Below are 23,256 nucleotides of genomic sequence, written 5' to 3' on the forward strand. Positions count from 1 at the left end.
ATATCTTAAATGACTGGGTAAAACAGTAAAAGCTTATTAATTCAAGCAACTTTAAATTTTACCAAATTTTGAAAAATGCTTTGAAATTTTGGTACTTTTAATGATTTGTCATACAAAACATTCCATAATTATTTAGGTTTATTTACGAAAACCAAACGATTTTTTTTTCCTTCCGAATTAAAAAAAAAAAATATTTGGTCCCCAAAAAAAAAAATTAACGAGCTTTTACTGTATTTTTAACCACTGGTGATAGATTGTAAGTAACCGACCGGTTACTTTTGCTTACCTTTACTACGGGTCAGTCTACCGGGCCCCGAGTCTTTATGTGTATGAATACATTTTATATGACAAGAAGTATCTGTGTTTTATTTACTGGGGGGAGGGATTTGGGGGATTTGGGAGAAATGAAAGAATGGTGTCCCGAACCCACTGTTTATTAGACAAACCGGCACTTTACAGAGATATACAATACCAGGATATATCACAAGGAACCTGCTTTGCTGAATGCTGACAGCTGACAGACCAGGCGACCAATGGGAATGGGCCAATAGAAAACTAGTCAAGCTCTTAAGCCTAAGCGTTCCACTCCTCGGCGTGTCTTCCGTTTAAAATTAGTTTTACTTCTCCTATCTATTCCTAGGGTGCTAGCGGGATGGGGCTCCTACTGCGAGGGGTATTGCTGCATGGCGGCGTACATCACGGGGGCCTGGGCGGGGGCCGCGCTGCCCGGCGCTGCGCCCCACCCGCCCGGCTGCAGCGCCATGCGGTATCCTGCCGAGTCAACACGCTCTCATTACACTTTACAGCCAGACAAAACAACACCGCTCCTCCGACACACTTTGGAAAAGGGATACTAAAATACCTCACCAAACATTTCGCAAAGTGACCAAGGCAATCGGTAGAATTCTCATTCAAATGGTTCAAAATTCTGTTTTTCAAATTTGTTTCTCAAAATATATTGTAACATGGTTCAAACTATTCTAGTTCAAAAACTTAAATAAAAATCTTAATTTTATGATTCCGAATTGATGAAGTATTTAAGATTTAAGGAAGCTAGGAGTGTATGTCAGGACAGAAGAGTGTGGGGTTGCATCCTCTCTGCCTACCCCTGGAGGGAAAATGGCGTTATGGTAGTAGTAGTAGTAGTTAATTATGTAAACTTTGCTTTGACTTGAGTCACTTTTCGCAGTATATTTATGATTTATTTTTGTGTATGCCAGTTGGCATACAAGCACAACTGCTTGTTGTAGCTTGTTGCTGCTGCTGCAACAACAGTTGTTTTAAACAAATCAAGCATGGCAAAGTGGGGAATGGAACTGGAATCAAACCTCAGGAACATAAGTCCTCAACACTGCCGTAGAACCACAACCCGAATCAATGTTAACCCTTTCCGGTCCCCCAAAATTAAAAATTAAATCTAAGTAGACAGTTACATTCCAATTGGATAAAAATCTTTTGTCCTCTGCTCCACATACTGTTGTAATAGATACGAGTGACAAAAATGTAAGCTTGGAATTTAAATAAATAATACTAATGATGAAAAAATGTGGAATAACATCCGACATGGGACCTAATAGCAAAAAATCAATGTCTAATGAGATTCGACATTGGACCAGTAAGGGTAAATAAGCTAAACTTATTCAGGAAGTGCATAAGCAAGATTGGTAGACTGCCATCTTTAGGGAAGAGGAAATAATACCAACTCTCAAATGGTGTGGGTATTTGAATGCTTTCATGTTGATGGCAGTCAGCTTGTTGTGCCAATTTTTATGCTTAGTTTTTTAAACTGTCCAGTAGTAAATGAAACAAACAAAAAGTAAAAGTACATAATGAAGCAAACAAAATGGTCCCAAGATGTCGAATTCGCGTGTAACACAATCCAACACTACATTTGTACATCCGACGTCCGCAACAGCTAGCCATATAAATCCATCTTATTCGTGAGGTTTGTAAAATTTCAAAATCAATTGCGTTTGTTTGACCAGTTCAGGCTTCCTCATTGACACGTTGCACATAGCAATTAGGATAGCCTGGAACAAATGGTTGTGATCGGTAGTCTGGAGGGGAAGAGAGGGAGAGGAAGATCCCCCACACGATGGACTGATCAAGTTAAGGCAGCAGCAGGCACCTCGTTGGTGCAGCAGGCGCTACGTGCAGCGCAGTCAAGGGATTACTGGAGAAGAGTCATCGCTCTTCAGCAAAGAGCAATTATAGATTTGAGGTTTAATTTGTAGAACTCCATTTTAATTTATATATTAAATGTTAAAATCAAACACCAATTTTTTTAATCTACTAAGTTGTATTTTATTGTTAAAAACACACATAAAAATAAATTTTGTGACGATTGTTTCGCCTTGTTATGGCATTTTCAAAATTTATTTCAATGTGTTTTTTTAACAATAAAATACAACTTAGTAGACTCAAAAAATAAGTGTAATATTAACATTTTATATATAAAATAAATACAAATAAGTGTTTGATTGTGCTACATCAAGCTACATGCCACATTCAACATCTCGGTAAGTGGTGCAAATACTACGATTATAGCACAACTCTGTAGGGCTACAATACATTGTAGTATCCATACTAAAACAGCCAGTCTACAATTAGATGGACGGGAGAAGGAGGAAGGGATAGATCTCAGGTTATATATTTACCTGCTGCCGTCTGCGGATTATTGTAGGCTGCCGCATACTGTTGGTACGTGTAGCCGGGTGGCATATAGCCCGCCTGCATTCCGGGGTATGTCTGAAACACATTCACCAATATCACTCACACTGGGATAAAAGCATTGGAAATGTATCCTAATATTAAGGTACAATTTGACTTTTCTCATATACAAAAAGTAAAAGATAAAAATATTGGCCTCCAGTCACAGCTGATTTTTAAGGATACCAATTAGAGCGGCAAATACTATTGATCAATTAGAGACCATAAACAATTGATATTTTTTTAATAATCACTTTTTATAAATTAGTTCAATTTTAACGGTTTAAGTACAATGCAAATTTATCAATTGAATGCTAGAAAAATGATCAACTTCTTGTGACATTGGGGATAGCTTGAACATCATTAGACTTATGGTAGTTATATTATAAGCTGAAATGAAGGCTAAATGATGGTGTAAGGTTGTTTACCTGTGGATACCAGTAGCTCATTTGTTGCTGGTAATTAGTGTATGGATATTGCGACCCTTGTGCTGTCAGCTGTTGCTGTTGGGAACTAGCCATATTTTGCTGAAAAATAAAAAAAAGCACACACATAAGAAAATCATAATTACATATTTTTTATAACAGAAATAACACATAAAACGGGTGCTAATTATACTATTTCTGATGTATGACAATCGAATTTCATTCCAGAGCTGTGAATCATAAAATAGAAGCTTAAAGGTTTTTTAATTCAACAATGACGGAGTTGTTTTTGAAAAATGTAGCAATAGAAAATTTTAAGGTTAAGCTCACATGGTAAGGTACGCTTGGCCATAGATTTTTATTTTTTTAAAATCATGTCACTAGAAATGGCCAATGTAATATATCCCGTAAAAAGACATTTGGTACATGTCCGTGTGAACCTGACCTTAGTAGCATCCACATATTCACTGCTGAGAATACACCTCGCATGTCCATATAAACATACCCCCGTGGGTGCAAATCTGTGGGCATCTCCTATTATATATTATTCTTATTCTTAGTATGAAAATAAATTTGAGTAAATGGTATTACATATATGTGTATGTGTGTATCACTTTAACCTATCCGAGACTGTGGCCTAACCTTACCTGACCAACCCCTAGACTATAGCGGCACACACTCATATCGTAGTCATACGGGAGAAAGTGACCGAGTGTATTGTTTTACAAAAACATGATCTTATATCTTACTAGCTTAATATTGCCCTGAAAAAATCCCAAAGAATTTTAAACTTGGAAGCATAATATATTGACTTGTTAAAAATGATTAACTGCATTGGTGTTTATTTTCTTGCCAAGCAAAAGTGACTTAACTGGCCCTCCCGAGCATTTTACATTTTGGTAGTTGGTCACTTTCTCCTGTACGACTACGATATGTCTGGATTATTTATTTGTTTATATAAATCAATTTTTTCCATAAAATCAAACATCTGTGGAAATTTTACCATAACACTTTGAAGTTTCGATTGACATTGTTCCAAAACTGCATTATTATTAATGCATTATTAAAGTAATTTGAAATAAAAATTGGTTCTAAACACTTTTTAGTCCGAATTACTGTTTTTGCGGAAATCGAATTCTGCATTAGTGATTAATTAACTCCATCACTATTTTTGGAAGTCATCGCAGCGAAAACAAATCCAGTCATATATATTTTTCATATCTACTATCAAGATAAGAGGCGTTTTTAATTTTTTTCCTTTAATTTGTGTATTATCATTACTTTTTTATTATAAAAAATATTTTACTATTGTATTTAAAAAAAAAATATTATCATAAAAGAAATACTCCCCTGTGACCACTTTGCGGAAACTCACTACCGGACACCAGGCAGGTAAAATAATGAAAGAAAATACACAGTTTCAAATCGATTATTTGCAAATGCTCATTTGACTAAAAATAAATTTAAAAAAGGCAAAAATAATGCAGTGTAACGAATCAGATAAGAAATTATTAGTACAGTTTTTCATTGAAGTTGTGTGATTGGAAATTCCCACGAGTACTATGGAATATTTGGATTTCTAATGACAACTTTTGTAACTCAAAGAACAAGTTATTGAAGTACTTCGTTTGTTTTTGTAAAAATATTGACTGAAAATCCACAAGGAAATTTCAATAAAAATAGGTTTTAATATCATTTAAAAAGTATTCTATAATTAAGGAAAAAATGTCACGATAAACATATGCACTTCATAAAATTAAATAAGTATTTATAATGAATTCCTGATTACGCTTTATTACAATCACATAAACATGCAAATTAAATGTTCTATTAATATTGTGACCACATTGTGGTATTCGAAGGTACTGAAGACCGATTGTTTAAATGTTGAAAGGTATTTCGATACTCTTTCAATTTTACTGTGTGGCAGTGATGAAATTGATGTGTTTTAATGAAATTACTGGGGGGAAAACAAAACAATCATACACTACGGAACATTAAAAAATATATATCAATGAATTGAAAATCAGTAATGCGCGTGGTTATCGATAATTTCATAAATAATTAAAAATTGTCAGACCAACAATGATTAGACGAATAAAAAAATGATTAATAAGAAAGATTAACAATTATTAAAATCAAGGAATGCGGAGAGTAAAAATTATTGACAGGGATATAAATTTTCAAAATGGGATCTGTATATTGTTAAATTTGACCCATAGCATGGAAGCGTACTCATTTCCAGTGGAATGAATATATTTTTTAAGTATTCAAGACACAAGGTAAATAAATAAATAAATAATTGTTGGAGTGTACATAATCTCGCGCTAGCCTTCACAACGACGTGGCCCTCGGAGTGTCAAATAATAAAGTCCTTTTATAAACCACAGAAACATGCCAGCAAAGTACAAAATATGACAATTAAATAAAAACATAAATACCTATTTAATATTTTTTTTAATGTTTTGGAATTTATTTTAAAAGCTGTAAGCAATACATATGGCGGTCTGAAAACCATAGGTGTCAGGTAACATTTAAGGGTTAAAAATAAGAAAATAAATATGTATTACATTACCAAAAAAACTATGGACCATACGAGCCACTTGCAGCTTCATCTATTTGGTTTTAAAAATTAAAATAAACCTAATACTATTGCATACTTGAGTTACAATTTTTTGACGGAGGACATTTGTACCGCGGTCAAACTGTCTCAAAAGATATATTCAGAGATGTTTTATCAGTATGTGTATAGCGTAGAAACGGAATGAACAGAAAACAATGTTTTGGTAAAGTGACACAATTAGACGCTGCGCAAATCGCTCACTCCTTTCAAGAACGTCATAAATCAAAAAACTTGATTTTTCAGGAGAACGTTTTTAAAGTTTAAAAATATAATACAATGAATTAAAAATAAATATCAAGCCACTTATTGAACTTTTTACTGTGCAACAGATCTTTTTAAGTAAAACCTGAAGGTTTTTTCTCCATTTGAAAAATATTTAGTTTATTTTAAAAAATAATTAAACAATACCTTTTCTTTAAAATGCAAAAACAAGACTTTCTGCGCTGTAGGGGGTAAATATTAATTTTTAATTAATGTTTTACTTAGTAAATACCACTATTTCTTAAAATCTACTGTGACACGTGTTTCGATGCATTCCGCATCATTTTCAAACACCTACAAACAAATACGGTGTGGTATTTACTAAGAAAAACATTAATCAAATATGGATAGATTTTACCACAAAGTGACTGCCGAATCAATGAGGTAAATATTAAGTTTAAAATATAACTCTATTGCTGGGATATAGTACATTTTCTGGGCATTCCGAAAACATGCACAACTAAAAATTGACGATTTTTGATTTATGACGTTCTTGAAAGGAGTGAGCGAAATGTGAACTTGCGGCGTAGCCGAAAAACTACTTTCAAATATTACAGAGCGTCCCGCGCCAACACATACCAACAATCCATCTACGGATGTATCCGTGGAAATATTTTGACAGCTCCCCAAATGTTTCCATAGCCAATTTTTGGACAGTTGGTCACTAGAGCCCCTATGATTTTCACCCTTCATACTATGTCTCACAATAGGAATACTTAACATAGAATCTGATGAATGCATAACTAAATTGATGATACGATTATGGGTTCTCTCGTAGTTGCGAGACAGTCTATAGGAAAATGAATCAATAACCATTTCCTAAGAATAATAAAATGAATAGATTGTATTGTCTCCGTTACCGCGGCAACGACAGCAACGTTACCACGGTAATAATTAAAAACATTAATTTTCAACAAAAATATACAACATAGAATGAATTACAAATCGATTGACACCTTACCTTCGTGTAAATTATAATAACCCTGCATCAATCTAATGCAGTGCCCTACGCACCAATACGTGCTGTAAGAGAAAGAATAAGAACATATATTATGCCTCGTGTGTGAGATATTTTACACGGCAAACGCCTTTTTATAGTTATACATCACATGAGATAGAGATATACAATCCGCGTGGCTGTTCGCCAAAGGGGTACACAGAGAGGATAGAACTCGATAAGACTTGTACTGATACATACAATTCATCACAACCATATATTCCATTACTTTCCTTTAAAAGAAAGTAGATCTGGAACGACTCAATTTAACCAGATCTCTACTACTACTGCAGAAAGGATGGAACGCCACACTCTTCTGTCCTGACATACACTCCTCGCCTCCTTCACATCCATACATCTAGTCATACGTGCCCTCCGATTATGCAGACTTTTGACACTGCCAGATTTTAGGTTCTGATTGATCTCATCGTGCCAAGTCTTTTTCGATCGTCCTCGTTCTATTTTCCCTCTCACATTCGCCACATATGTTTTCTTAGTCATTCTCTCGTTATCCATTCGCTCCACATGTCCATACCACCGTAAAGAACTCTTCCTAATCTTTTCAGATTTTCTCTTAACCAGATCTCACCCATTCAAAATCATTATTTCTCTAGTTGATCACTGTCACTCTGAACCTCATTTGCTTAAAATCAATATAAACTCAACTAGTTTCAGTACGTTTTATAAAAATGACAAGTCTGGATAGACTCCATAATTTCTACACTTTCATTATCGTTTCATTCATACAAAAAATATCATTCCGACAGTTGGTGACATATTAGTGCAAATAATAGCTTTATATTTATCTCATATTCATTCCTGACCTATTTTACTCCCTGAAAACGTCAATCATATTTGAACCTATATTGAAATTGGGAGAATTGATGGCACAATGACAATCGAAGATGCGTGACATAACAGGGATACATTTTTTTATTACCGTTTTTAATTATTTTATTGATTAACATGATATAAATGTAAAAAAATTACACACTCGTTTAAGACCACCTTTTTGAGTTTAAACACGACTAGTTTAACTCATCAACAGGTGAAAATACAATCTTATTAAAAGTTGATTTCCATCACTTGATGAGAACATTTATAGTTCTCAACAAACTCAAAAAAATGGTCTTATTTACAAGTATTTTATATTGAAATCTTTAATTATCTTAAAAAAAATTATTCACTTTTGTAACTCAATAATAAGTCATATTCAATATGTATAATTTTTTAAAATACCTCTGATATGTGAGAATTAATTCACTAGCCTTAGGGGTTATATTTGCTAGAATATGCTCATTTAAGGAGTTCTAGTAAGATCATTAATTCAGCGCGTTATTACTCAATCTGCCAGGCTTAGAACGTGGCCACAGGGGTTGAATAAAGAGAAAGGATTGCGAATAGCAAATTGACATACTTACAACCGAGTAATGTGCACCAACTATAAACTGATAGCGATTTCAATAGTTTAGCGACATAAAAATATACCTGCAAAATTATTATCGAAGGAAAGGTTGATGATTAATGCAGACCAATTTGTACAGAAAACGAAACAATTTACAAATAAGACAGCAACGCTTATAAAAATTTTAAAAATATAAAATATATATATATCCGCCTCCGTGGTGTAATGGTCAGCACGCTTGACTACCGTACTGGAGGTCCCGGGTTCGATTCCCAGGGTGGGGTTAAATAAATTTAAGTGATTTTTCACTATAATATTTATTCAATATTACCCTGGACTGGTACCTGAAACGGAGGGCTGATCACCTTTCCTTCATGTGTGAACGATCAAGATAACACTGCGTTTATAAGATGCAGTGCCCTATGCATCATTGGGTGTGGATAAGGTTTAGAAGGACATATTTTTATTTTTTATTTTTATAAACATTGCTGTCTTCTTTCCATATAGTTTAGTTGTCTGTATGAATTGGTCTGCATTCATCGTGAACCTTTCATTTGATAATCATTTTGCAGATATATTTTTATGTAACAAAGGTTTTATTCACTATGCCACGTATTTAAGTTTTATGTTTTATTCACCATGTTTAAAAAAAATCATAATATATGCCGCTTTGACCTAGATTTATCACAATTTCGAAATAGTGGTGTGCCCTATGCACAGAGTGACAAATGGGGGTGTGATGATGTTAAGAAATTAAATTTGACATTTTACAGAGCCAGCACAACGCCATAATGTAGTTAATTATCATGTCTCACCCATTAATTAATCCTTTACAGTCAAAAATTAAAAGCGTCGTGAGTCATCCTCTCTTTATCTCATCTAGTACTAAAATTAGTATCACTCGGAAAAATATTGTTTGAAACTTTCCTATAACTGACAACACTATCAGTTTATCAATAAAATACAATAGGAAATTGAAATGAGGGATCCAACTCTGACATTTACCCATTGTCTTCTTATTATTGGAAAAAAAAATTAAATAATGGTTATATTTTAAATGTAATATTTTTTTAATCTCGATACCACCGACCTTAATGCATGGACCATTATGTATATAATGTTATCTGCCTCCGTGGTGTATTGGTCAGCGTGTTTGGCTACTGAAGCGTAGGAGTGATCACCTTGCCTTCATGTAAGTGACGATCAAGATAAAACTGTGTCAATATGATGCAGTGCCCTATGCACCATTGGGTGCGGATAAGGGTTAGAAGAAGTAATGTGTGGAAGTGTAGCTTAGAATTGGCAGCAGTGGGATAAAAGTAGACACAATGCAGTTGAAATGCAATCACTGAGAACAATTATAGATATTTGAATTGTGAGCTAAAGAAAGAATGCGAGGCATAATTAGCATTATCGATAAAAAAAATAATTAAAAAGTGTGTTGGGATGATTTGGGCATGTGGAACAAATGAGTCAAGAAAGAATGGTTAAAGAAATCTATGAGGAGAACATTCTCTTACTTCATTCTCCTACTTTCGGTAATTTAGAGGTAGATGGAGAAAGAGTTTTAATAAAGCTTGAATGTGGACAAGTCGGATGTCGGAAAAATCGGCAGTTATGTATGGGAAAATGCATGAATGTAGAGGAGGCTAATTACATTTGATGACATCAAACCTTTTTTTTATACATTCTCAACATTCATACATTATAATTCTAATACATTGTATTTACTTCCGTACATTTTAGTCTAATGCAATTCTGTATTGTGAATTGATCATTGATGCCATCTTGGCAATTTTTAATTTAAGAAGAGTTGCTGAAAAAGTGTTAAATCCTTTATTTTTCCTATTTTACTACATCATGTCATAATTTACAGCGCCTTTGGTCTAATATAGCCACACTTTCTGCATGTGCAATAAAGTGGTCGAGATATAAATTCAAGTCACACTAGATTTTCCCCAAATAATAAACAATATTAATGCCACCAGTCTTATTCCGTGTTACCATATTAATTAACTGCCCACTGCTAAGGATTTTAAGTAAGTACTTAAAGTTCTTAAGTAAAAAATCTTACTAAGTACTACATTTATTAAATAAAGCTTTGTTTTTTAAAGAAGTTATGGACATTATAAAGAAAAGAAAGCTGGAGTATTTAGGCTATTTTAAGAGGGGAGAGAAATACGAAGCAACATTATTATTACAAGGCAAAGTGGAAGATAAATGCCGTACAGGAAGAACACATATCCTGGCTTAACATGTTGATAGTAGTTCCACTGTAGCACTAAGATGCTGTTTAGAGCTACTGCAGAAAAAGTGAAAATTGCCACGATGATTGTAACCTTCTGCGTAGATAGCGTTATTTGATTAATGTATTCACATGACTACTAAATTATTTGATTGAGAAAGTTAGTATGAGATTAGTAATCCACATTAAAATCAGTGGTAGTAGATTGGTACTCAATTACTAATCCTCATTAATAATATATTATAAAGATTACTGGCTTGATTTCAAAGTCAACAACATATTTTGGTCATCGATACACTCTAAAGGAGATATTTTATTATTTGGAGAGGGTGTTTCTGTTTACTTTTTTCATTGCAACAAGATATTCAATTAGTAAGATGACTTGGTTACTAATTATTGGATTCTTGAAACCATTACAATACAAATTGCAATATAGTTTGATGATAGTGGAATAATTTCACTACATAAAATATTTAAAAACTAATACACACATGTCATTGACAATAATTTATGTTTCTAATTATCTCTACAGGACATATGTCTATCTCTTTAATGTATGGGTTTAACGTGTCTCACTAACATACTAGAGGTCCCGGGTTCAATTCCCAGGGGGGTTAAAATAAATTTTCGCACTACTACTTATTCAATATTACGATGAAGCGCAGGACTGATCACCTTGTTGTCTTCATATAATTAACAATCAAGATAACACTGTATGAGAAATTATATGATTCAATGCCCTTTACACCATTTGGTGCAGAGAAGTATTAAAAGTTAGTGTTAGTCATCTATATACAAAACAACAACAAAAAGTTTTTTCAATCTCTGAGTTTTCAAAATTACTGCTTAATAGTTATAATTAACGTAAAATGAATGTGGCCATAGAAATTATCAACACCGTAAATTGTCTGTGTAAAATATAATTTAAACAAATCAGCAATAATTTATTGTCAAATAACAACTGACATATTGAGGATTTGACACAGCAGTCGTTTAAATGTTTGAATAAAACTTTTGTTTATGAAACAAAAGATCCAGCGGCAATAGCGGATAAGAAAATGTAATAGTTAATTATCAAATGCCTGGAGAAAATGTAAACAAATACAGTTGTGGAACAATGTGCAACAGAACAGAGAAATGGAAGTTCAAGGTCGAGTGTTTACTCAGATCTGATAGTGACACGGCGTCCCACAAGGGAGAACACAACACCGAGGGGGTGAGTCACAATGACAAGGCACTAATAAGTGAGGTTAGTTACCTGACTCTCGCCTCCGCCGTTCTCCTTGCCCCAGAAGCACTTGACCGTGTGCCCGCTGATGTCTGTGTTGTGAGTGGCTTCTATTGCGTGCGTGGCCGCCTCTTTGGTTGTGAACCTAATGAACGCGTAGCCCTTATCCTTGAATACCCTAATGTCTTGTATCTGACCGAAAGGCGAGAATGTGCTCTGCATGAGGTCCTCGGATATGACGTTATTGGTGAATCCTCCGCAGTAGACTGTGCAGTTGGTGGGCGAGCTCTGGTTGTACACTTCGTCGAAGGTGGGCTGCTTGCCTCGCTTACTGTTCGTCCCCCCTTCGTTGGGCCTCACGGCGGGAGGTTTCCTGGTTGACCAATTTGTCCTAATGGAGCGGGAGCCCAGCCACTGTCCGTTCATGGCAGCGATGGCGTTCTCCGCCTCGGCTTTCTTCACGAACGACACGAAGGCGTAACCTTTTGACTTGAGCGTTTGGGGATCTCTGACTATTCTACAGTTAGATATTTCTCCGAAAGGAGCGAAGGCTTCTCGCAGGGTTTGTGTCTCGATCTCCGGTGACAGGTCCCCGACGAAGATGTGGTGGTGGTTGCTGGTGTCTGTCTTGGGCTGGTTGCCGGGGCTCGTCGCCCAGTTTACCTTCATTTCTTTATCCAGGAAGACCCGTTTGTTCATGGCGGCCAGAGCTGTCGCCGCCGACGTGTGCGTTGTGAATTCGATAAATGCGTATGGATCATTTCCAGGTTCTCGTATAATCTTACAACCCTTTACTTCACCTATTTGCGAAAATAAAGCGCACAGAAAATCCTCTGTCACCGACACGTCGAGATTACCGACATATAGAGTTTTGGGATGGCTTTCGTCCCCCATTTTTAGTTTAACTGATAACTACGGTAAACTTAAATAAGACAATTAACACTACTATCGACGAATATGACTAAATAAATTAATTATTTCATTCCACATATACACTGCGAGCGAGATATAGGACATGAAACGTCGGTAACAGCGTCGAGTGTTCACCGAAAGACGTTGCTGTTGACTTCCTGTGCTATTCGTTAAATCTCCGCGAACGCAACCATTTTGTTGATAACTTCCTGTTTATAATTTAAAAATAGGCGGGAAGGAACAAACTTTCCTCGAAAATCGAAGTTAGACAGCCTAATGCACGTTCAAAATATTAGTGAAGTTATTAAATTATCGGATAATCAATGATTTGTTACTAATATGATCACTTTAATAACATTAAAAAACAAAAACAATAAAAAGCAACAATGGAAACGTATTACACACAAAAATATTCGTCGAGTCATATTTGAGTGTAATTCCTTTAATAAACATTTCTAAGAATACCTTAAGGATAAGTGCCAGAAAAAAACAGTTTTCATGCAAGAGTGTTTACAAAACAGTTCAATTTAAAATAAACGCACGTCTTGAATAAAACTAATGTTTTAATAACATAATGGATATTATTGTTATGTAGTAAATACTTTCTGAAATAATCATTGTGAACTTTAGTACATTTTCTAATAAATAAATTTCCCGTCATATAAACATTTTTTCACCCATTTCCTGCTTTACTAATAATTTAAATATGGTATTTGCATATTAATTTGATAAATGTTTCCAGTGAAATATTTTATTTTTCTGTCTTGAAAAAAAATGATTATGAGGAAAAGTAAATGAAAAAAATCCAATAACTAGATCCTTCACTAGATAAAGTAAAACAAAAATGACATCTAGATTTCCTTTATTTTTACTCGACATAAATTCACAAATTTAGTTTTTATATTATATATATTATCTGTCTATCAATCGAAGAAAATACCCAGGTGGGAAGTAGATATGTAGGTACTTACGCCATTTTTAATTTTATTTTTAAGTCAAAAAATTATTTTTATTGTCTATGAAGTGCATGAATTGTCTTTGGAAATCATCATCTGTGGATGAAAGATGGCGGTCGTGGCAGTAATGACAGGAATTCTATGAGATTTAAATTCCTGTGACGGCCGGTACGTCGGCGATACGATTTCCGATAATGAGTTATCAATTGAAACCGATCGATAATTTATAGCATATTATTTGTTTCAAAATATTTCGTTTAAACGTAAATACATCACCAAAGCTTCGGAAAACTAGGTTAGATATTTGTCAATACACGTATGCAAAAGTATCAACCGTACCCGTATAATATTCTTCAGTTATAATTGAGTAAATATATGTAATTGTCATTTGTAGGCTTATCACGTTTGGAATTTTTTAGTAATTAACTTTTACTTTAATAAGACTTGAAACATCTTGGAAGTTCTTTTTACGTTTTAGGTAAGATGTTGCCCCTTACCCACCGAGATAATAGGGGGCTATTGAGCAGACTGAAGGATAAATCTACCGGATGGCTTAGACTTGTATTATCGGACCGAAACTCGAGAAATTTGTTTCTGTTCCTCATCCTCAATTGTTCTTTTGCGTTTGTAGAATTATTTTACGGAATATGGACTAATAGCTTAGGTAAGATTATTTTTTTCTTATTTTTTCTATATTTTACTACTAACTTACTATCTAGTATCCTAGTATTATTATTTTTCTCTTTTGTTCGTTTCATAAATCTGGACATTTAAAATATTGATAGCAAACATCAATCTAAAATGTTTTCTCATAATATTGATGATGAATCACGAAAACTGACAGGTCATTACCAAATAAAAATACACGATGGTTTTCAACAATTTTGACTTAACTGACGTCACTGAGACCATTGATCTATTGTAATCATTAAAATGGTCACCATTCCAAATCACAAAATTTTACTGAAAACCTTTTAGGGCCTTTAAGTTAACAGCGCTTATAATAAATGAGAGAACTCTCCGGAAGAGCCTTATATTAAGTCAGTATTCTCGGATTTCTTATTTGTGAATAAAATTATCTTTCAATATTGCATAGACACCTTAATAATGCTAAAAAATTTATGATATTGTAGGAGCTCATTTTTTAATAATATATATTTGTAGGATCTTGTATTTATTGGACCTCATGTTTTGTGCAAAATTGCAGTATTTGCAAAATTCGCTAAAATCATAAATACTTATTTATTATATTGCCATGTACAGCCACAACCTGTCCAGGAGTGTGGCTGTACATGGCAATCTAAACAAAACTTTCCTTAAACGAGTATGGAAACGGCTGCGCATATAACTAAACCCCGGTGACATTTATTTATAAGATGGCACGTGTGCATCATCTGTGGTTGTATTTAACACGTTGACTGCCAACTACGTGATAACTCGTAGATTCTTTGCTAAGACACCGACTACGAGTTATCTCATACTGTGTTTACTTACCATATTCCTGCAGCTACAATAAAATTCCTAGTATATCAGTGCTAATATGGATAGATGGCGCATGGTAAGAGAACAAAAAATCAATGCTGGCTTACATGAACAGAAAATTTATTATTGTTTTTTGACATCTCATCAAAGATGAAGAAACATATGGAAGTCTATTATTATTAAAGTGGCAGGAAACCAGAAAAGTAGGAACTACATAGATCATTTGGAATACTGATTAAGAAACTGTATGACCTGATCGCCACAAATAGACGGTGGGATATTATTTTCATATAATTTTTTGACATCTCATCAAAGATGAAGAAGAATATGGAAGTCTGGGCATTTACAGGGCTGACGACCGTCATAGGCTGGTTTAAGTGATCACTTTACACATGTGTAACATTCACCAATTCTACCCATTATTGACAACCACACTTCTCAAATTCTTGGAAGTTCTATACATTTTATATACAGTTCTATAATTTTTATTTATTTATTTAAACTTCATGTACAGAAAATAAATATGTATATTGGCAGGCTTATTGCTAAAAAGCAATATCTTCCAACCAACCAAAAAATTCTGAGGCCGTATCTATTATATTTTATATTGATATTCTCATTTTTAAAGTCGAGTTGTAGTAAATGCATGTCACCGGGAGGGAAATGTTAAAAGTAGGTTGTGGTATAGTGGGTTTGAACCAGCGGTGGGCTGCAGGGGGCTCGAAAGGGGCTCGTGCGAGCCCTTTGTTAAATTAAGAGAAATCAATCTTCTCTGAGTAAATCACTACATTGCTGCAATTTAAGTGGTTGGTTTAAATGTATTATGAAACATTAAACCTTGTTGCTTTTTGAAATTTCTATAGAAATATATATTTATTTTATTATATTTAATTATTATGTATTTTGGAAAGTTAAAACAAAATGATACACCTCCTTCCCCCCCCACCTGCGAACTCCTTGTTAAAAAAATTGGCAGCCCACACCTGGTTTGAACCCAGAAAGTCTGAATTGGCGGCACTAGCCACGGTACCACAATCCGACACGGTACATTTCCTCAATGGTTGACATATTTTGAATGTTTCAGGATTAATATCAGACTCCTTCCATATGTTCTTTGACTGCACGGGTCTCTTAGCTGGTCTCGCCGCTTCCATAATTAGTAAATGGAGATCAAACGACCGATTCTCTTACGGGTACGTGCGGGCCGAGGTTCTGGCCGGCTTCGTCAATGGACTTTTCCTACTCTTCATCGCGTTCTTCATCATGTCGGCGGCTGTGGAGAGAGCCATCGAACCTCCAGAGGTAATCAAACTTACACAAATAAATTTTTTCTCTTAATGTGGAGACTGACCGGAGCATTTTGTCGTAACATCCCTCGCGGCGAGCATCACCGAGCATCCGAAACTATGGATGGAGCGCTCGGCTCACTGTACTGACTATACGAATGCTCGCATCGTAATGTGTTACGTTACGACGAAATGCTCCGGTCAGTCTCCACGTTTATTGATTTAGCCTTTTGACTGATAAATAGGCATTGATATGACAATGCCAACTATACCACACTTTCCCATCATAAAATTATACATCTTATTATGTCTTTTTTTAAATTAACTGACGTCCAAGTTAAATCTATCTACGGCTTATGCAACACCACTTATCATGACCCTACTCAGGCTTCAACTTTATGTTTTATAACCTATTCCTACTTATGAGTGGGTTTACTCTTAATGTTCAAAGTTTTTATAATTTCATGAGATTTTTTTCTTAGTATGCCATAATGATCCCGATAGATGTCTCTATAATCCAGTATCAAAATTAAAAATTACTTAAAAATTAGCTTCAGCTAGTAAAACAAGTAGAAAAGATATGTGGGTAAGCAAAGAAATTTTATATGGCTGGCGTTGCAAGGACTTAAATAGACTTGTTCACTTGTGTTAATTTCGTACCACTTTTTAAAAATTATTTTATTCTATTAGACACTGGATTATCCACCCTGTTTCAGGGCGTAAGCCCTGGGATCCTCCGACTTCCATCTCCTTTTGTATTACACCCATAGATGCTTCGACTCAAGTTGAGAGACCTATAATGTATAAGGTCTGGGAAAAAGTTTGTGGCGTTTTTCACGATAGATGACGTCAATTGAAATAAGTCAGGAGCACAGTTTGCAGCAACACCACTAAACACTCCTTGGAAAGGAGACACTTTGAATATTCCTTTGAATCTGTAAATGTCATAATTGGTGCAGTAGTTGGAAAGTTCTCTTCCATTGAAAATAAAGTAATTAAAAATTGATCTGAACAAAAGGAATAACGAAGCTTAGGCTTGTGAAAAAATATTGTGCTGTGTATATCAAGATTTAAAATCAATTTAGTACACTAATAACAATGCTTTTTCATATAGACAGTGATCAAGTGCGATTGACATTGCTAATTCAACATATTGCACCATTAGGTGAGGATATCGAGAGAATGACTAAGAAAATATATGTGGCGAATGTGAGAGGGAAAATAGAACGAGGACGACCGAAAAAGACTTGGCACGATCAGATCAATCAGAACCTAAAATCAGTCGGTGTCAAAAGTCTGCGTAATCGGACGGCATGTATGACTAGATGTATGGATGTGAAGGAGGCGAGGAGTGTATGTCAGGACAGAAGAGTGTGGCGTTCCATCCTCTCTGCCTACCCGGGGAAACGGCGTGATGGTAGTAGTAGTAGTAGTAGGTGAGGATATCTATCAGAAAAAGAATAAGAATAATGTTTTGAATTCAATATCTTGCTGGGTATTTGAAATTCGATGATGTATTTGAGAGTTTTTGTTCATATATATAAGAAAAATCGTTTTTGAACTTTCTCTTTTCTTGTTTCTATTAAATAGAAAATTTGAATATGTAAATAATCTATGACATTGACTCATCATTGAAAAAAACTGAAATAGAAACTATTTTAATCTCTTAGTTTCATAATAAAACCTTGTTCCATTATAATCTGCCTTATGAGATATGCAAGTACATCAAGCATACTATGAATGATATGAGTGTGTAAACTGTTAGTAAGATTAAGTTACACTTTAAAAATAAAAAGTTAAGTACTATGTACTTATGAATGTATATTTTTAATCTCATTATCTTTTGAAGTAAAGGAAAACTAAGTTCATACTTAAAATTAATTTAATGATGCGTGGTTTTTAGACTATTTAAGCTTACTGCGATATTTTAACTAAAGAAATACATTTATGTTCGGCTAAAAATATTATTTTGTTACAGGTGAAACACGAGAGACTGTTTGTGGTGTCCGTATTGGGCTTCCTAGTGAATCTTGTAGGTATATATGCCTTCCAACACGGTCACGGCCATTCTCACGGGGGAGGAGGTCACGGCCACTCTCACGGCGGCGGCCAAGACCACTCGCACTCCCATTCGCACGACCACGGGCACGAGAACCATTCGCACTCGCACGAAGTCAACCTCGACATCGAGAACATCAGCGGCAACTCGCAGATCATGAAAGGGGTATTCTTACACGTGCTGGCCGATACCCTGGGTTCGGTAGGAGTTATAGTGTCCGCTTTATTGATGCACCAATTCGGGTGGATGAGAGCGGATCCCATTTGCTCTATGTTCATCGCCATTCTGATCGGGCTGAGCGTTCTCCCGCTGTTGAAGGAGTCCATAATGATCCTCATGCAGAGGCAACCGACGGCGTTGGACCGAACTCTCGCCCACTGCTATCAGAAGGTCACGGGACTGGCGGGAGTCTACTCCGTTCAGGAGCCGCATTTCTGGACGCTCTGCACGGACTCTTACGTGGGAGCGCTAAAATTAGAAGTGTCCAAGAATGTGGATCCGAAGTATGTAGTTAGCCAAACGCAAAGGATATTCGCGGCCGTCGGTGTCAGAAGAGTCGTCGTCCAGTTGGATTACGGCACCATGTGATTGGACACTTTCCTATGACTATGCGACCGATCAAACATTTGCTTATAAATAAAATTGCGCTACGTTTTTCAACCTGTGACAGTGGAGTAAACATTAAGGCTGTCGGTTCGCTAGCGCCAGCGGTATATTTATATATTTTCTATGTTATTTGTTACATTACGGTTTCCCCCGGTAACTGGGATTGGCCTTCTGAACATTCCTTAAGAAGGATAGAATTTATAAAATATTGTAACCATTACGACAGACATCACTTTTAATGTATTCGGTAACGTTAGTTCAATTGTATTAACCAGAAAATATCCATTATGTGAGTGTGGAGAAAAAAAAGAAAACGAGGTAATCAATGGTTTATGTTTAATTATTTTAGTAAAATTTTGTGATTGACCTGAAGTTATTCAGCTGCGGTAATCTCACACAAATTTTTCTATGGTCCAAAAACACTCGCATTTTTTGTTACAACATCTAAAAATAACACAAAATATTTTTTAAATATGATAATAAATTTATGCTTATGACTTTTGTTAATCTGTATGTAATTAACATGTTTAAATTTTCTTTTAGCCATAGTTGCGTTATGAAGCGCACAACTATGGTCCATGGAATATTTTCTTCAATAAATCAAGAAAGCACCATGATTGGCAGTATGTTAACTTCTGTTTTTAATGATTGTCAAATGCAATAGGCAGAAAAATTGTAATCCAATCTTTGCTCATTCATTTAGTAGTTTCCTAGATATCGCTCACATTTCAGATATTAGATTTTTTATGCGCATGGGCGATTAAACCATAGTTATGGCTTTTAGGACCATAGTTGTGTGAAATTACCCAGGTGGTTTTAAAATTATAAAAAATACAGTATTAGGATAAATTATTGCAAGTTCACCTCCGATTGTGAGAATTTATAACTCTCCCCACACATGAATGATTTGATGTTTATATAATTTTATGATAATATATATATATATACATGATATATTTACTTAATATTTTTACAAGCTTTTTAATATTTATAAACTCATTTTTATTTTATCTTTATAAATAATAACATACATTTTCAAAAACTGTACTAAAATGCATTCCGTAACTTCCCAGTTTTCTAGCATCTAATTTTATGTAATATTATTGTATTATGAGTATACTATAGAAAATTATAGGTACATATATAATATAAATACCTTTTTTTTGTACATTAAAATTTGTTTATTACAATGGAAATTATAATATTTTTATATTTTTTTTAATGCAAATGTAATGTTTATAATCAAATATATTTTTTGATTTCTTGACGTTTCCAGTCGCCCGATCTGTGGATTAAACTAATAGGCATCGAATTACTACACATAATAGATTATAGTTTTTACCTAAACAGTTTATGTCAAGACACAATTTAATGAGATCTCATGAACTAAGCAGTTCTAATAATTCGTTGGATATTTTTTGTTTAAATCAAAAATAAAATTGAAAATATTCCCATTTGTCGAGTTTGTTAAAAAAAATATACTGTGGCACAATTTTTCTTCTTGTATTTATTGTGTTAAAAATGAAAAAACAAATGGTTTTTACTTTCTTTTGCGCCAAATGAAGATCAAACTCTTTGATTGATTTAAAAATAAACTTTTTTTGTGTATTGTTGTATTAAATACATACATTTTCCTTGTTTATTCGTATCGAAACCTTCGTGGATTATTTAAAATGTATATTTTTAATTTTCACCTAGTAAATTTAAAGTAATGTTTTATGTATACATATATTAAGTGTTTTGTTATTGTTTATGAAATGGAAATAAATTATAATGATTAATTATAAAGTGAATTCATAAAAAGGGCTATGGTATTGGTGGTGCTAATTTTTTTTTGTGTAGCAATTTTTACAATATTAGTTATCCAAATTATATTTCAAAATTGCTGCAAACATAAACTTATCTTCAACACTTGAACAGTTTAAATCGACGCCATATTGTTTTCTTTTGCTACGGACGGTTTTTTGATATATATATATATATATATATCAAAAAACAATATACTTACACACAAAACAATCCTATAGGTGGTGTTGAAAATACAGCCGTAATGTGTAATTTGCAGACTACAGATTCACACCATAAAATGACAGCTAACACATTGTTGTTGGGCAGTTTTTTCTCCAACCCCGGCACTAATTAGACACTAACAGTAGTTGGTATACTAATTAGGGTCGTATACTAATCACAAGTAACCGCAGACCCAAATCTGATCTGTATAATATTTTTTGGCATATTGCGCTCTACCAAAAGTAAAAAAACAACGGTTATAAGCGTCTCCCACTCTCTACCAATAGTATGTAAAAAATGCTTGTAAGGGTGGAAACCAAACAATGTGTTAACATGTTAAATATATGACAGCTTTCATACAGACGTCCAGTTACTCAAGTCAGTTTCGGTGGTCTCTGTGTGAAAATGGCGATGCATTTCCTTACAGACTCGTGCCCATTCGCAAGTTAATCACCAATTTGTGATGTGGGTGCGTTCGGGCTGCAATGCAAGTTTACATTAAGTCCCGAGTTTGATTACCACATTCCCTGCATCAGAATAATGCAATAAATAACTTTATTATAACATCTACACCCCCAGAGAATTACAAACTTCAAAAAAATATAGGTATTTAGTTTAACACGTTCTATGTGTCAAACACAGCTCCCGTGCCCATATAAATTTTGCAGCCACGCGTTGACGGGAGTCGTGTTGAATAAAGATTAATTAGTAGCCGGTATTATGTGTTTTGAAAACACGAAGGAATACACTTATTTATGATGTTTAAACACAAAGTACCATTTGATTTTGAACAAAGTTATGGAATTTCAAAAAATACGCACTGTAAGATATTATTTTATACGCATTGAACGTGTTAATCTTTGTATCAGTCATGTATACAGTACACGAATAAAAATAATTTATATTTCGACTATTCTTCACTATGAATACTGGTGACCTATATATGAAATCCGTTGAGGGTGCTAGTTTCACATTATATAATATGGCAATGTGCGTAAACGGTTCAAGGTAGGTAGTCGGCTAGGTGTCTGTATTGTTAAGTCGGCAATTTCATTTATTGAAATAATGTTTTTATTGTAAACAAAATAATGAATTGAGTAAACAACCTAAAAACTTGCTCAGATGTCGACACTGGTTGTAGGAATGAAATAAATGAGTTCTGTTTTATCCTCATGTTATGAGGAAGTTTTTTAAGAAACAATCCTTTAATTAAGAAAAAGGGTGTTGTAACTGCATTTATTTTGGATTCAACTTACCAATGTTAACTGCTAAAATATACGCCATAGTAATCGCGACCTCGGAACAACAAGGGTTCAGTTAGATACCAATTTAGGCAAGGATGAATCGTTATGAGGTTTTATGTCTACCAATTAATTTAAATAAATTGTACTATGATCAATTTTTCTTTATTCCTTATGTTATAAATATGATTATTTTCTTGGTTGTGTTAAATTATTTATATTCCAATTTATTATGTGCATATTAAAACATAACTTTTTTACGACTTTGTATCCTTAAAAGTAGTTTTGATTAGAAAAAAAATTATGAGAATTTATTTTTTTTCTTTACATTTAAACATTTTGTAGTTTCAGTCGGATTGGGTCGCTGAGTATTAATTAAATTGAAACAATATTGAGTATGCTTATTATAATTTGCAAGTAGATATAGTTTTTTTTTTTTTTAAACTGCTGGAATCTGACTATTGGTCCAAACACAATGTGAATTAATGGTTTATTGGTAAAATTGTTAGTATGCCTGTAGTCAAAGATATCCAAATAAATGTAGTAAAAATATAAGTATAATATTGTCATCCAATTACCAAAGTCACGAATCTGTATTTTTCAGTTTTTATGTGATTGATACTGAATACTCACTGTAATTATCAAACAAATCAAATCAATTTGATCATATGTATTTGTTTCGGTCCATATTATGAAATGCCCATATTCAAAAATTAGGTTGCATCTTTTTATCTCATGTATGGTTTAACAATTTACCAAGTGTACATATAATAGATTGTCTTAATTTGTTTTCGTGGTGAACAACCCAAGT

General features: G+C 34.1%; 2 protein-coding genes across 5 annotated transcripts; one reads left to right on the forward strand and one right to left on the reverse strand.

The window, feature by feature from the left end:
- Positions 1-418: 418 nt before the first annotated feature.
- On the reverse strand, positions 419-12,948 carry Rox8 (TIA1 cytotoxic granule associated RNA binding protein Rox8). 2 transcript variants are annotated; one of them, XM_088261265.1, is made up of 4 exons: positions 11,924-12,948; positions 3,138-3,236; positions 2,658-2,748; positions 419-771 (listed from the first exon to the last, which is right to left on the reverse strand). In XM_088261265.1, exons 1-4 carry the CDS (start codon positions 12,785-12,787, stop codon positions 662-664), a joined length of 1,164 nt encoding a protein of 387 aa, XP_088117391.1. In that variant the 5' UTR covers positions 12,788-12,948; the 3' UTR covers positions 419-661. The 2 variants fall into 2 exon arrangements, with proteins under 2 accessions (XP_088117391.1, XP_088117390.1); XM_088261264.1 differs by having other exon boundaries at positions 419-780.
- A 904-nt stretch (positions 12,949-13,852) lies between these two features.
- ZnT86D (solute carrier family 30 member 7) lies at positions 13,853-19,508 on the forward strand. 3 transcript variants are annotated; one of them, XM_088261266.1, is made up of 4 exons: positions 13,853-14,056; positions 14,240-14,425; positions 16,328-16,545; positions 18,508-19,508. In XM_088261266.1, the coding sequence occupies exons 2-4, from the start codon at positions 14,245-14,247 to the stop codon at positions 19,174-19,176; spliced, it is 1,068 nt and encodes a 355-aa protein (XP_088117392.1). In that variant the 5' UTR covers positions 13,853-14,056; positions 14,240-14,244; the 3' UTR covers positions 19,177-19,508. The 3 variants fall into 3 exon arrangements, with proteins under 3 accessions (XP_088117392.1, XP_088117393.1, XP_088117394.1); XM_088261267.1 differs by having other exon boundaries at positions 13,905-14,056; positions 14,156-14,425; XM_088261268.1 differs by having other exon boundaries at positions 14,046-14,128; positions 18,508-19,310.
- Positions 19,509-23,256: the final 3,748 nt, after the last annotated feature.

The sequence above is a fragment of the Brachycentrus maculatus genome, unplaced genomic scaffold (genome assembly GCF_059751285.1).
Source record: "Brachycentrus maculatus isolate JH-2025_06_01 unplaced genomic scaffold, ASM5975128v1 h1tg000152l, whole genome shotgun sequence".
Taxonomy (NCBI): domain Eukaryota; kingdom Metazoa; phylum Arthropoda; class Insecta; order Trichoptera; family Brachycentridae; genus Brachycentrus; species Brachycentrus maculatus.

Excerpts from the sequence above, each read along its gene's own strand:
- Rox8 (XM_088261264.1), bottom strand. The coding sequence starts at position 12,787 with ATGGGGGACGAAAGCCATCCCAAAACTCTATATGTCGGTAATCTCGAC. Across the intron at positions 2,749-3,137 it reads TGAGCTACTGGTATCCACAG|ACATACCCCGGAATGCAGGC; the intron begins GTAAACAACCTT and ends AATGTGTTTCAG. Across the intron at positions 781-2,657 it reads TAATCCGCAGACGGCAGCAG|ACTCGGCAGGATACCGCATG; the intron begins GTAAATATATAA and ends GAGAGCGTGTTG.
- ZnT86D (XM_088261266.1), top strand. The coding sequence starts at position 14,245 with ATGTTGCCCCTTACCCACCGAGATAATAGGGGGCTATTGAGCAGACTG. Across the intron at positions 14,426-16,327 it reads AATATGGACTAATAGCTTAG|GATTAATATCAGACTCCTTC; the intron begins GTAAGATTATTT and ends TGAATGTTTCAG. Across the intron at positions 16,546-18,507 it reads GAGCCATCGAACCTCCAGAG|GTGAAACACGAGAGACTGTT; the intron begins GTAATCAAACTT and ends ATTTTGTTACAG.